We start from the raw sequence: 15106 nt of genomic DNA, 5'->3' as shown, positions 1-15106 counted from the left end.
GAGGTTAATGGTGCCTCTTCCACATTTCCAAGGCAGAGGCAGGATTCTGTTACCTCAGGAATTAGAGTTGCTCCTGTTCCCAAATGGAACCCCTTTCCCTCCCCCACAGAGAGAATGGCTTCCAGACAATCAGGCCAGGGAGAAGGGGTGAGGAGGAGGGAAGGGATTCTCTTAAGACTAAAAGAGGAACAGATATATCCTGAATGTCTTCTAGGGAATTTAAATGCAGTTTACCACTGAAAAAAATGTTACATCTATATAAAGGGATTTATCCCAAGGAAATAAATTGTGTACAAAGATTTATGAGCAAATCTTCATCCCAGTGTAACAAAAGAAAAAAATAAAAGCAATCTAAATGTCTAATCAAGTAGAAGGGTGTCAATGCATAGGCAGTGAAGGATGCAAGGCAGTACCAACGTGCTCACAATGCCTGCACTGAGGGAATGCGAATGACGGTGAGTTTTCTTTTTTTAATTTTACACATTCTCTTTAATGTACATATACCATCTTTATAATGAATATGTATTATAAATACAGAAAAATAATGGTATACAGTTTTCTGGTTCAGATTTCTATAAAACATTAAGCACTGTGTTAGTTGTGATAATGAAATGAAGGGTTAAAGTAGGTTCGTTTGTTGTGTTATTGGCCGAATTATCACCTCCCCCTAATTCATATGTTGTAGTCCTAAACCCCGCTACCTCAGAATATGATTGTATTTGGAAATTGGGTCTTTAAAGAGATGATTAAGTTAAAATGAGCCCACTGGGGTGGGCCCTAATCCAATCTAACTGGTGTCCTTACAAGAAAAGGAAATGTGGATACACTGAGACACCAGGGCCAGGCATTGGAAAGACTCTGTCAGGACACAAGGAGAAGAAGCCAAGGAGAGAGAGGCCTCAGAAAAAACCAAACCTGCCTACACCTTGAGTTTGGACTTCCATCCTCCAGAACTGTGAGAAAATCAATTCCTTTATTTACACCACCTGGTCTGAAGTATATTGTTATGGTACCATTAGGAAATTAATATGTGAAGTTCGATCACTCTTAAAAATATTGTTTTAGGAAGTTTAATTCCAAGTATCAAATATTGATAACTAAATGTTTAGAATGAACATTTAGTTATGCTTGCTGAGGTGGATACTACTATATCAAATAGAATAATGTTAACAAAATATCCTCATTTCTTTAAATAAAGAGTTATAGGATATCAACCGGTATTAAAATAAATATTTATGTAATGATCTAAACCAAATCTCTACTTTGCATAAGAACCTAAGAGAGAATACTAATAGCATGAGGTACTCTAGAATAATCTGTTTAATTTGATTAGTGTCTGCACAACCTGTGCAATCTTGACAGCCACAACCAAATATTTATAGAGGGCCCATTGCTACATAAGACAGCTATTAAGTGTATTACAGGTATTCCAGAACATAAAGAGCCTATGCCTTCAAACTGACACAAGAGTAGAGAGAGAAAAATCAATTTATCACTAAACAATTCCAAAGTGATATGTATGTTAGAGAGAAAAGATCAAGTGTTATGTGTACAGCTTGCAGAATAGGCTCCAAGAATATAGAAAGATTTCCAGAAAACAAGAGGACAGATGCAATGCTGTAGGAGCCTTGGAGGAATGTACTTCAACCCGGGATCAGGAGGGAAGAAAACAAGGCACCATAGTAAGACTAGAGCCTCTGCAGGAAGGAGTTCCTGGTTCATGTGAGGGCAAGAAATCATTTTATTATAAACCTTCAAAGATTCAGAACAAACAAAAGAATAAACAGGGCTTCCTTGGTGGCGCAGTGGTTGAGAGTCCGCCTGCTGATGCAGGGGACACGGGTTCGTGCCCCGGTCCAGGAAGATCCCACATGCCACGGAGCGGCAAGGCCCGTGAGCCATGGCCGCTGAGCCTGCGCGTCCGGAGCTTGTACTCCGCAACAGGAGAGGCCACAACAGTGAGAGGGCCACGTAGCGCAAAAAAAAAAAAAAAAAGGAATAAACAAATAAAAAGCCTCTTTATACAATGCTTAATGGACCAATTCAAAAAGACTTTGATTAAATATGTCCTTGGGCCACTCAATATCTGCCTTCAAGACAAAGTTACCCGCAATCTTGATAGTTCATCCCTGTCAATTAATTTTTCTATTATGTGGAAATGTTTATGAATGGATTAAAAAATACTTTTTTTTTTAAAGAAACAACCTTAAGACTGGTAGAATTCATATTAATTTATATGGTGGCAAACCCAAGATATATACAGGAATAGGATGGGCAATATCACATGCATGAGTCTACATTAGGACCTCACAACATCTTTTCCCCCTCACTCATTAAGATGCCTCTCATACAAAGTCGTGAAAACTCCACTATCTTAGTTATTAGGCAAGGTTTTATATAATTTGATAAATCACTTTTAAAGTTACTTAATGTCACAAAACATTTAGATGTTATATTTCTAGTTATATTTATACCCTGAGGTGACTTCTCATTCTATAAAATTGAAATACTGAATTACTGAACAGTAACTATGCTCAATTTAAAATACATTTTAGGGACATTTTCAGTATAAAGAAACCAAATCTTAACTAATAATTACATAACGATCTTTAGTTATAAGTATTATTGATGTTTTCTTTTTGTTTGTTTTGAAAACAGGAAGGTTTTCTGAAGTGTAATTCATTTTAACTCCATGATTTTTTCATAACACTTTTATGTTGGAAGGAGCAAGTTGTAAACTCAAATGGAAATATGGCTCTTAACAGCTGTTTCTACTGTTCTGAAAATATCATCCTTCCTATATGATTTTAAAAGTTTCAGGTTCGGGGCTTCCCTGGTGGCGCAGTGGTTGAGAGTCCGCCTGCCGATGCAGGGGACATGGGTTCATGACCCGGTCCGGGAAGAGCCCACATGCCGCGGAGCGGCTAGGCTCGTGAGCCATGGCCGCTGAGCCTGCGTGTCCGGAGCCTGTGCTCCGCAATGGGAGAGGCCACAACAGTGAGAGGCCCACGTACTGCCAAAAAGAAAAAAAAAATAAAAGGGCTTCCCTGGTGGCGCAGTGGTTGAGAGTCCGCCTGCCGATGCAGGGGACACGGGTTCGTGCCCCGGTCCGGGAGGATCTCACATGCCGCAGAGCGGCTGGGCCCGTGAACCATGGCTGCTGAGCCTGCGCGTCCGGAGCCTGTGCTCCGCAACGGGAGAGGCCACAACAGTGAGAGGCCCACGTACCGCAAAAAAAAAAAACAAAAGTTTCACGTTTTTTCTCAGCTAATAACACAAGGGAAAAAAAAGTTGTTCACATTTTTTTAATTATAATTTTTGAAGTTTATGATCAACTGGAAAACATGAAAGGATTTTTTTAACAGACAGGGAAAAGAGGAGTATTTGTTTATCAATGTGTCTAATGGTGTGATAAACGGCTTACAAACTGTTTTATTTAATCCTCCCAAAATGTGAGGTAGATATTATCCACATTGAACAGATGAAGAAGCAGGGTCAGAGAGGTTCAATAAATCACATAGCAAATAAGGAGAACAACCTGGATTCCTTTGAAAGTCAAGTTCCTCCCACTATATACACAGGCTGCCTGTGCCTACTGTTTGCTAAGCTGCTTTGTTAATTAGGGAAAATCACTTTCTGACTCGTCTTATTTTTAACCTAAAAATCCACCTGCCTTTTTTCTTACTCAAAATTTTATATTTCTCAAACCTATATATCACTGTATTTATTATTTATTTACACTTTATTGGACACACATTTCATTATTCTCTTTTATTTAATGTTAGTTTGCTGTTTTTACCCTCCTCTGTTCTTATCACTAAAGTATTACACTATTTAGGAAATAACTGTAATAAATAAGACTGCAGTTTTATAGGAAACAAAGGCCAGTTATATTGATTTTTATCAGTGTACTTAATTCTAAAATAGACAAGGAAAAATGATTCTTAAGTTTTCTGTGAAATACAGAGGTCTGGACATGGAATCAGGGAACTCTGGCTCTAATCCCTGTTCTTCCAGTGACAAATCACCTTTGACTTAAGGCAGCTACTTCAAGCTTTCTCCATCTCTGTGTCAATGCAATCTTATCCATACTGTCCCACAGAAACAGAATAAGGGTAACACATATAAAGGCATTAAAGACTCTTACCAGGATGGAAATGTTCAATTACCATTATTTTATAATTAAATACTGAAAAAACATCAGTGTAACTTCCAGACAGGTTTTTTTTTTTTTTTTTTTTGGTACGCAGGCTTCTCACTGCTGTGGCCTCTCCCGCTGCGGAGCACAGGCTCCGGACGCGCAGGCTCAGTGGCCATGGCTCACGGGCCCAGCCGCTCTGCGGCATGTGGGATCTTCCCGGACCGGGGCACGAACCCGTGTCCCCTGCATCGGCAGGCGGACTCTCAACCACTGCGCCACCAGGGAAGCCCTCCAGACAGGTTTTAACAATAATCATACTTGTATATAATTCACAGCAATCATTATTTATTAACGTTCTTCTAAATTTTAAGACATATAGATAATGCCTCATTAGTTCCCATTTCTTAGAATATACCTGGTATAGACCAGAGGGTGTATCCATTGGCAAATGGATTAATGAGGCATTTACATGAAAGCAGGTACACAGAGAAGACTACCCCGTGTGGTGGGTGAGAGCTTGGACTCTGAAATCTAATTCCTGTTCCACTGCCTAGCACCTGTGTGACTGTGGGTTCCTAGTGGCCTCAGCTTCATCTCTAAAATTAGGGATAATAATCCTATCTACCTCATAAGATTGTTGTGGAGATAAAATGAGAATGCACCACAGACAGGCTTTAAAATGCCTGGCTCATAATCAGCCCTTGACAAATGTTTGCGATTATTATTATGAGCAAGAAGACAAATCTTTAGGATTGCGTGAAACTCTTAAAAGTTGTATCTTGAATTAATATATAAGAAGGTTAAGTGATTAGCCCAAGTGATTTATCTGGGAAAAGTTACACAAAACTTAAAGTAATCATTGGTTTTACAAAAATGCCTTGCACTTTACAAAATGACTCATAATAAGACTTAAAAAATTCCTTAAGTAAATGAAATGATTTAAGATATAAAAACTTGATTAATACATACACTGTCAGAAATGTCTTTTCTTGAACTTAACCGGGCACAATAGCTCCTGCATTTCATATCATAGTAAGTGTACAAGGGTTTGACTAGTTTATCAGGGCCACTGTAATACATACCAGTCCATCTGTTAGCAGCTTCCTTGGCCACTTCATTTGCTTGACCTGAAAAAAACCCAACCATATATATATAGATTCATCTTTTTTGGGAAAAAAAGCTCAAATAGTGACACTGTATCTCACAAACCTGCTCAACTCCCCAAGGAAATTTTAGATAGTTGCAGTTATATTAGTCATGAATAGAAAGTCAATGTGAACAATTTCCCTTTCCTAAATGTCCACTATTATTGTACATCCTGTTTAAAAACATGTTTAACCGATATGTTTCTCAAATAATTTATGCCAGAAGAAGATAAACTAATTTAAGTTTAATGATAAGCATTTTAGTGTATACATATTAGACAACAATAAACTTGACAATACAATTTTAATGGCCATACAGTAGCCCTGAAGGAGGAAATATTTACTTTATATTTAATTATACTTCTTGCTATTAAATGTTATCTGTATCTATATGATGTCGTTCAAGTTAATCTACACAGCACATAACAATGCCATGATCACCTGGGCATAAATAGTATTCATAATGATAGCATTTATTTATTTATTGAAATACAAGTTATATACCAAAGAATTCACCATATTAAAGTGTATTATTCAGCGGTTTTTAGTATATTTACAGGGTTGTACAACCATCATCACTACCTAATTCCAGAACATTCTCATCACCCAAAAGGAAATCCCATACCCATTTGGAGTCACTCCACTTCCCCTTACCCCCAGCCCCTGGAGACCGCTTCTCTACTTTCTGTCTCTATGGATTGGCCTATTCTGGACATTTCATATAAATGAAATCATATATGTCTGGCTTCTTTTCACTTGGCACAATGTTTTCAAGGTCTGTCAACTGTAGCATAAACACTTCATTCCTTTTTACTGCCAAATAATATTCCATTGTACGGATACACCACATGTCGCCTAGTCACTCATCAGTTGATGGACATTTGGGCTGTTATTACTAATATGAATAACTTAACAATTTTTGTGTGAACATGTTTTCAGTTCTTTTGGGTACCTACCTAGGGGTGGAATTGCCAGCTCAAATGGTAACTATACATACCACATTTTGGGGAACAGATAACTTGTTTTCCAAAGTGGCTGCATCAACACACCATTGTAAAGCAATTATACTCCAATAAAGATGTTAAAAAACAAAACAAAACAAAACAAAAAACAAAGTGGCTGCATCATTTTCACAATCCCACCAGCAACCTAAGAGTTCCAACTTCTCCACATCCTCACCAATAATTATTTTGCCTTTTTATTACAGCCATCCTAATGGGTATCTCATTGTGCTGTGATTTGCATTTCCCTAATGACTAATGATGTTGAGCATCTTTCCATATGCTCATTGGCCATTTGTATATTCTCCTTGGAAAAATGTCTATTCAAATCCTTTGTCTGTGTTAAAATTTTTTTTTTATTGTTGAGTCATAAGAGTTTTTTTAATGTATATTTTTGATATTGGGCACTCGTCAGATACAGGATTTGCAACTATTTTCTCCTATTCTATGGGTTTTCTTTCCACTTTCTTGACAATGTACTTTGACACACAAAAGTTGTTAATTTTGATGAAGTTAAATTTATCTACTTTTTCTTTGGTTGCTTGAGCTTTTGATGTCATATCTAAGAAAACTAGGCTACAGAGACACACATCTATGTTTTTTTCTAAGAGTTTTATAGGTTTAGTTCTTACGTTTAGGTCTTTGCTCTACTTGAGTTAATTTTTGTATACAGTGTGAGGTAGGAGGCCGGGTTGATTCATTTGCATGTGGATAACCAGTTGTGCCCAGCGTCCTTGGTTGAAAACACTATTTTGTTCTGATTGAATGGTCTTGGTACCCTTGTTCAAAACCTTGTTTACTCCTGGATGCTCAATTCCATTTCATTAACCTGTATGTCTATTCTTATACCAGTACCAAATTGCCTTGATTACTCAAGTTTTGTAGTAAGTTTTGAAATAGGGAAATTTGAGTCTTCCAACTTTTTTTTCCCCCAAGGTTCTTTGGCTGTTCTGGGTCCCCTACATTTTCATATGAATTTTAGGACTAATATCAATTTCTGCGGAAAAGAAATTGGAATTTTGGAGGTTTTACAGTTAATCTGTAGACCAATTGGGGGATATTTCCAACATGACAACATTTAGGTCATTCAATTCATGAACACAGGATGTCTTTCTATTTATATAGGTCTTTAATTTCATTAAATGTTTTTCAGTTTTCAGTACAAGCCTTGCACTTCTTTGATTAATTTTACTACTAAGTATTTTACTCATTTTGATGCTACTGTAAGTGGAATTCTCTCTTAATTTCATTTTCAGGCTGTTTATTGATAGTTTATAAAATACAAGTGTTTTTTATATATTGATTTTCTATCTTGCAATCAGCTGACCTCACTTGTGAACTCTAATAGTTGTATTTTGCTGTTGTTGTTGTTGTTTTGTGGATTGTTTAGGGGTATCTATCTATCTAAGATCATGTCAACTGCAAATAGAGATAGTTTTCCTTTTTTCTTTTCAATATGGATGCTTTTTATTTCTCTTTCTTACCTAACTGCCCTGGCTTGCATTTCCAGTACAGTGTTGAACAGAAGAGGTGAGAGTGCTTTGGGGAAAGCATACAGCATTTCACCATTCAATATGTTAGCTGTTCTATTTACAATAGGCAGGACATGGAAGCAACCTAAGTGTCTATTGACAGATGAATGTTTAAAGAAGATGTGGCACATATATACAATGGAATATTACTCAGCCATAAAAAGAAATGAAATTGAGTTATTTGCAGTGAGGTGGATGGACCTAGAGACTGTCATACAGAGTGAAGTAAGTCAGAAAGAGAAAACTAAATACCGTATGCTAACACATACATATGGAATCTTAAAAAAAGGTTCTGAAGAACAGGGCAGGACAGGAATAAAGACGCAGACGTAGATCATGGATTTGGGGACACGAGGAGGGGGAAGGGTAAGCTGGGACGAAGTGAGAGAGTGGTATGGACTTATATACACTACCAAACGTAAAATAGATAGCTAGTGGGAAGCAGCTGCATAGCGCAGGGAGATCAGCTCTGTACTTTGTGACCACCTAGAGGGGTGGGAGGGAGACGCAAGAAGGAGGAGATATGGGGATATATGTATATGTATAGCTGACTCACTTTATTATAAAGCAGAAACTACCACAATATTGTAAAGCAATTATACACCAATAAAGATGTTTAAAAAAAAAGTTAGATGTGTATTTTTTTTTTGGCTGCACCACATGGCACGTGGGATCTTAGTTCCCCAACCAGGGATGGAACCTGTGCCCCCGGCATTGGAAGCGCAGAGTCTTAACCACTGGGCCGCCAGGGAAGTCCCAGCTGTGCATTTTTTACAGATACACTCTTATTAGACTGAGGAAATTCACTTCTTTTCCCAGTTTGTTGAGTGTTTTTTATTACGAAAGGGTGTTGGATTTTATCAAATACTTTTTTATTGAGACAATTATGTGGGGTTACCTCCACGTTTATTCTATAAATGGGCTGCATTAGATTGATTTTTGTACTTTGAACCAACCTTTCATCCCTGAGATAAATGTCACTTAATCAGGGTGTATAATCCTTTTTATATAGTGCTGGATTTGATTTGCTAGAGCTTCGCTGAGAATACTTACATCTATATTTGTAAGCAATACTTAACTATAGTTTTTTTTTCTTATGAAGTCTTTGGTTTGGGTATCAAGGTAATACTGACTTCAAAGAATGAGTTAGGAAGTGTTCTCTCTTTTCTAATTTTTTTTTAATTGAAAAGTTACTTCTTTAAACTGACAGAATTCACCAGTGTAGACTTGGCTTTCCATTGTAAGAAGTTTTTAATTTCTAACTCAGTCTCTTAACATGTTATACATCTATTTACAGAGTTCATTTCTGCTTGAGATAGTTTTGGTAACTTGTATCCTTCTAGAAATTTGTTCACTTCATATAACTTATCAAATTCATTGACATACCACTGCTCATAGTATTCCTTTATAGTCCTTTTTATATCTGTAAGGTCAACAATGATCCTTCTCTTTCATTCCTGATTTTAGTAATTTGAATCTTCCTTTTTTCCTGGTCAGTCTAGCCAAAGTTTGTCAATTTTGTTGATCTGCTTAAAGAACCAACTTTTTGTTTTATTGACTTTCTCTTGTTTTTCGATTCTCTAGCTCTTTTATTTCTGTTCTAGTCATTTTATTTCCTTTCTTATATCTGCTTTGGGTTTAGTTTGCTCTTCTTTTTCTAGTTTATTAAGATAGAAGGCTAGGTTTTTGTTTTGAGAGTTTTCTCTATTTTTTAACATAGGCATTAAAATATTAATAAATTTCCCACTGAGCAATGCCTTCATTGCACCCAAAAAGTTTCTGTATGTTTTCATTTTCACTATCTCATAGTATATCCTAATTTCCCTTGTGATTTTGTTTGAGCCATCCCTTTTGGGAGTGTGTTGATTAATTTCAACATATTTGTGAATTTCCCAAATTTCCTTCTGTAATTTATCTCATAACATTCCACTGTCATCAGAAAACATACTTTGTATTATCAATCCATTTAAATTTATTGGGACTTAAGCTTAACATGTGGTCTAACTTGAAAAATATTTCATGTGCACTTGAGAAGAATGTGTCCCCTGCTGTTGTTGAATGTTCTATAGAGATTTAGTTGGTTTGTAGCATTAAGTCTTCTAATTTCTTGCTTATGTTCCATCTTGCTATTCCATTCTTTATTGAAAATGGAGTATTTAAATTTTAAACTATTATTGTTGAATTGTCTATCCCTTCAATTCTTTTGGTTTTTGCTTATGTATTTTGGTTCTCTATTGTTAAGTGTATATATGTTTGTAATTGTCATATCTTCTTGAAGAGTTGATCCTTTTATCATTACAATTATAAACTGTACTTCTTTGTCTCTAGTAACAAGTTTTGTCTTAAAATCTATTTTCTCTGGTATTGGTTTAGCCACTCTAGCTTGCTTTTGGTTATTGTTTTCATGGAATATCTTTTTCCAGCTTTTACTTTTACTGTATTTGTGTCCTTGAGTCAAATGTGACTCTTCTGTAGATAGTATATAGTTTATGTGTTTTTAAAGTATTCTGCCAATCCCTGCCTTCTAATTGGAGAGTTTAATCCATTTACATTTAATACAATTACTGACAAAGTAGGATTTACCTCTGCCATTTGCTATTTATTTTCTATAAGTCATATGAATTTTTGTTCCTCAATTCTTCCACAGTTGCTTCATTTTATGTTAAACAGATATTTTAGTGTATCAGTTTAATTCCCTTATTTCTTTTACCAAATATTTTGGGGATGTTTTCTTAGTGATTGGCCTGGGGATTACTATTAACATCTTAATTAGAATGAATACCAATAGTACACAAAAGTTTTGCTCCTATGTAGCTCCATTCCCCTCCCCACTTTTATACTGTTATTGTCACAAAATATATTTTATACATTGTGTGCCCAACATGTTTATCAGTATTGCTTTATGCAGTTGTAACTTAAATCAGATAGAACATAACAGATACAAACAAAACTACACATATACTGTCCTTCAGATTTACCTATGTAAATCTATTTTATCGCTTCATGTTGATCAAGTTACTGTCTAGTGTGCTTTCACTCCAATGAGAAGGACTTCCTTTTTTTTTTTTTTTTAAGGGCAGGTCTGCTAATGACAAACTCTTTCACTTATTTACCTCAGACTATCTTACTTTGCCCTTCATTTTTGAAGGAAAATACTTCTGTATATAGAATTCTTGGTTGACAGTTTTTTCTTGCAGCACTTTGAATATGTCATCTCAATGTCTCTGGCTTCTATGGCTTCTAATAAGAAAAAAGCTGTTAATCTGACTGAGATCCCTTCTATATAATGAGTTGCTTCTTTCTTATTGCTTTCAAGCTTCTTTTTATCTTCTGACAATTTGATTATGGTGAGCCTATGTGTGGATCTCTTTGAGGTTGTCCTAATTGGAGTTTATTAAGCTTTTTGGATGTGTAAATTAATGTTTTTCATCAAATGTGGGACATTTTCAGCCTTATTCTTTTGGCCCTTTCTCTCTCATCACTTTCTGGGACTACCATTGTGAGTATGTTGGCATTCCTGATGCCATACCACAGGTCTCTGAGACTCTGTTAATGTTTCTTCACTCTTTTTGATTTCTGTTCCTCAGATTGGATTATCTCTATTGAACTATCTTCAAGTTACTGATTCTTTCTTCTGCCTGCTCAAATCTGCTGTTAACATTTCCAGTGAATGTTTTACTTAATTACTATAGTTTTCAGCTCCAGAATTTTTATTTTGTGCCTTCTTAATAATTTCTACCTCTTTATTGATATTCTCTACAGTAAACCCCCTACATATGAAACTTCAAGTTGTGAACTTTCAAAGATGTGAATATGTGTTTGCATGTCCAATCAAGTAAGTTAGTTCACATATCTGGCGTACACTGTCACGTGCATGCATCCTCTACAAGTGGTTGTGCTTTTGTGTACTTTACTTACAGTACTATATAGAGTAAAATAGTACAGTATCTTTATTTCAAGCCAAGGATGCCCAGAAGCAAGCGTAAGAGCAGCAGTGATGTAGCTGGTACAACTAAGAACTGCCAAGCGATAACAATGGAAACAATAGTGAAAATAATTGAGAGAGTGGAATGAGGCAAAATGATGGAATTGGAGGCCCAGAGAAAGGATGAAGAGAGACAAGAAGAAGAAGAAGTAACTGAAGAACTGTAGAGATTCATGACACAAGATATGGCAAGGGGATTTTCTTTATTTGAGGAGGCACTGTTAGTTTTTGAGGCACAGGACCCGAATGTTAAAGCAGCCATTCAGAATACAATCCAGTGCTACTGTGTCAACTATGATGAGAAAAAAAGAGCTATGACCCAGACATCGCTGGATCGCTTTTTCAAGAGAGAAGACAGAATTGAATCCAGCAAGGAACCAGAAACTGTGCCATCAACTTCAGGCGTGAGTGAAATTGCAGCTTGCCCTCCGTATCCTATTGCTGACGATCCTTCAGCTCTACCAGCTCCCTCCTCCTCTCTCCCTCATCCAGTCAGTAACTCTTCTTGCCTGTTCACTTGATGCCAGCCCCTGTATGCCAGCTGTTGTACTGTACTACTGAACTTTTCAAGTACTGTAAGATTAAAAATGTTTTATTTTTTGTTTGTTTTTTATGTATTATTTGTGTGAAAAGTATTATAAACCTATTACAGTACAGTACTTTATAGCTGATAGTGTTAGTTGGGTACCCAGGCTAACTTTGTTGGACTTAGACCAAACTGCACTTACAAACATGCTCTCAGAACAGAACTTGTTCGTATGTAGGGGACTTACTGTATTTGGTGAGATATCATTCTCAGACTTTCCTTTAGCTCCTTAGACATATTTTTCTTTAGCTCTTTTAACATATTTAAAATAGCTGATTTAAAGTCCAAAATCATGCATGAGCCATATTTTCTTGTTTCTTTTCATGTCTTGCAATTTTTTGTTGAAAACTGGACATTTAAACTAATATAATGTTGCAACTCTGGAAATCAGATTCTTCCCATCTTCCCAGGGTTGCTGTTGCTGCTACCTGTAGTTATTGATAATTTAGTGATTTCTCTGAACTAATTCTGTAAAGTCTATATGCTTTGTTATGTGTGGCTACTGAAGCCTCTAGTCAGTTTGCTTACTGATCAGCCAATGACTGAACAGAAGTTTCCTTAAACACCTGGACTAAATCTTCAAGTCTTTGCTGAGAGTCTGTGTGTGTGTGCTGGGGCAGGTTTCAACAATACTCAGGCAATTTACAACTCTGCTTTAGCCTCCACTTCTGTACAGAGTGTCAAGGTCAGCGAGCAGTGGGAGATTAGGACCATCTCAGGTCTTTTCTGAGAATGTGCACAGCCCAAGGTGTGCATGTGGCATTCTAGATTTCCAGGAATATACTGATTTCAAGGCACCTATGAATATCTCTTTTGGCCTCTCCTTTTAAACTTTTTGGTTAGTCTACTCTTTTCCTTAACTGCTATTCATCACCCAAGACAGCTATGAAGTTAAAACTCTTGCCTGTAATTGTTTTAGACAAATATTCCCCAGGAAGACGCTGTTAGTGATGGCATACTCCAAGTCAGGTCAAAAAAAAAAAACAATCCTTTCTATTGGTGGCTTTTAGGGAAGCACCAGAGACGCCAGATAATGACAATTCTTTGGATTGAGGGTCTTAAAGAGCTCCAGGTCCATTCTATTCCCTTGATACCAAGAAGGCAGGGCCATTATTTTTCAAGATTATTGTTGAGCTGGAGAGTAGGAGAGGAGAATAGGGCAATTTAAACACCACAAAGCTTGCTCTTCATGCAGAGATCAGGCCATTTTTCTTGAACAGACAATTCTTCATTCAGTTTCTAAAATTCTGGAAAAGTTGTAACAATGGAATGGAAGTATACATTTTCAAAGGTCCTCACTCCACCATTTTCATTGTCATCTGGGCACTTATTTCTAAGAAAATCTCTTAAATACTTCTAAGATTTACTTTCCAAACCCTTTATTGTGAGAATTCAGTTTTTACTACAACTTATTTTATCTGTTCTCACTTAAATAATGTTCAGAGTAGCTAAAATAAAAATTTATTATTGCTTTTACTTCTCATTTCTTGGATATTTGCAACTAATCTTGTTAATACTTGTTTAGTGATATCAATAATTCAATTGACATGATGAAATATAAATATTTCCTGCAGGAATTATTGAGAAATAAGAGATAATACATAGCTCTATCTACATGAACATAAGGGTTACAGCTATTAACAGCAGAAAACTTGTTTCAAAATAAGCGATGACGGACTTAGAGATAAGCCTGATTATTATAATTTGGGTATTATAGCCATGTTATTAAGAACCGAATCCTATTAAATTTGTGAAACTCATAATCCTTTAATCTAGTATAATCTGTTCTGCAATAACACATGGCCAAATCCTATGAAGCCCATCATTATCAAAAAGCACATTTTAATAAAAACAATAATCTTGGGGGGAACCTTCAAGATGGCAACGAGTAAGACGTGGAGATCACCTTCCTCCCCACAAATACATCAAAAATACATCTACACGTGAAACAACTCCTACAGAACACCTACTGAATGCTGGCAGAAGACCTCAGACTTCCCAAAAGGCAAGAAATTTAAGGGTAAAGATGGAGACCAGAATTCAGGCAACCAGTATAAAATTATACTTGCACCTTCTATCTCAACTATGCTATTCTACTCTCCAGAAAACACACCATCCTTAACATACTTGAAACGTCTTCCTTCAAGTTTTATTACCTTTCTAAGAGGTGATGCACTTGCCAAAATTGCCGCATGATTCAGAGGTACAAGGAATATCAACATCTGAAGTTACATGCTTGAAATGAGTTTTCCCACTTCATGAATTAGTCTGGCATAATTCTCTACTCTTAGTGATTTTCAGTACCTCAAGATGATCCACTGGCTTACGATCACAATCAGTATATTTCAGAATAGTTTTGTAAGTCTAAATAAGAGGTTTTAGTCATTTCTGTGTGGACAGAAATCATCAAATTGTGAAAAGGACTAACAATGAGAGGTCACAAGTGGAGGTGGTATCAGTCAGGGTCATCTGCCCAGGGAAAGAGCTGTGGCAATACAATGGGGACCACAAAGTGAAAAAGCAGAAGCCTTCACTGGGTATGGCTAAGAGCTATGGGTCCCTAGACAGAAAAGGGAATGAGGCGGGTAAGCAAAGAGCTGGTACTTCAAGAAAAAAGTCCAAGAATTGCACAAAACTAAAATCAGGAAGGAAGGTAGAACCAAGTAAAAGTGATAAATGAAGGATCATATTTGGTTACTGTGAAAACAGAATTTCC

At 36.5% G+C, this 15106-nt stretch overlaps 1 protein-coding gene across 4 annotated transcripts in view; it reads right to left on the bottom strand.

Moving 5' to 3' along the window:
- MND1 (meiotic nuclear divisions 1) overlaps positions 1-15106 on the bottom strand; it is a 119033-nt gene that overhangs the window by 47939 nt on the left and 55988 nt on the right. For all 4 annotated transcript variants that reach the window (XM_060095268.1, XM_060095286.1, XM_060095292.1 and 1 more), the window contains exon 7: positions 5224-5268. In XM_060095268.1, the coding sequence (XP_059951251.1) occupies positions 5224-5268 (45 nt within the window). The remainder of the gene's footprint in view (positions 1-5223; positions 5269-15106) is intronic.

This window comes from Mesoplodon densirostris, chromosome 1 (assembly GCF_025265405.1).
Source record: "Mesoplodon densirostris isolate mMesDen1 chromosome 1, mMesDen1 primary haplotype, whole genome shotgun sequence".
Taxonomy (NCBI): Eukaryota; Metazoa; Chordata; class Mammalia; order Artiodactyla; family Ziphiidae; genus Mesoplodon; species Mesoplodon densirostris.
The sequence above is the reverse complement of the archived record's forward strand: the minus strand, read 5'-3'. Positions and strand labels throughout refer to the sequence as shown.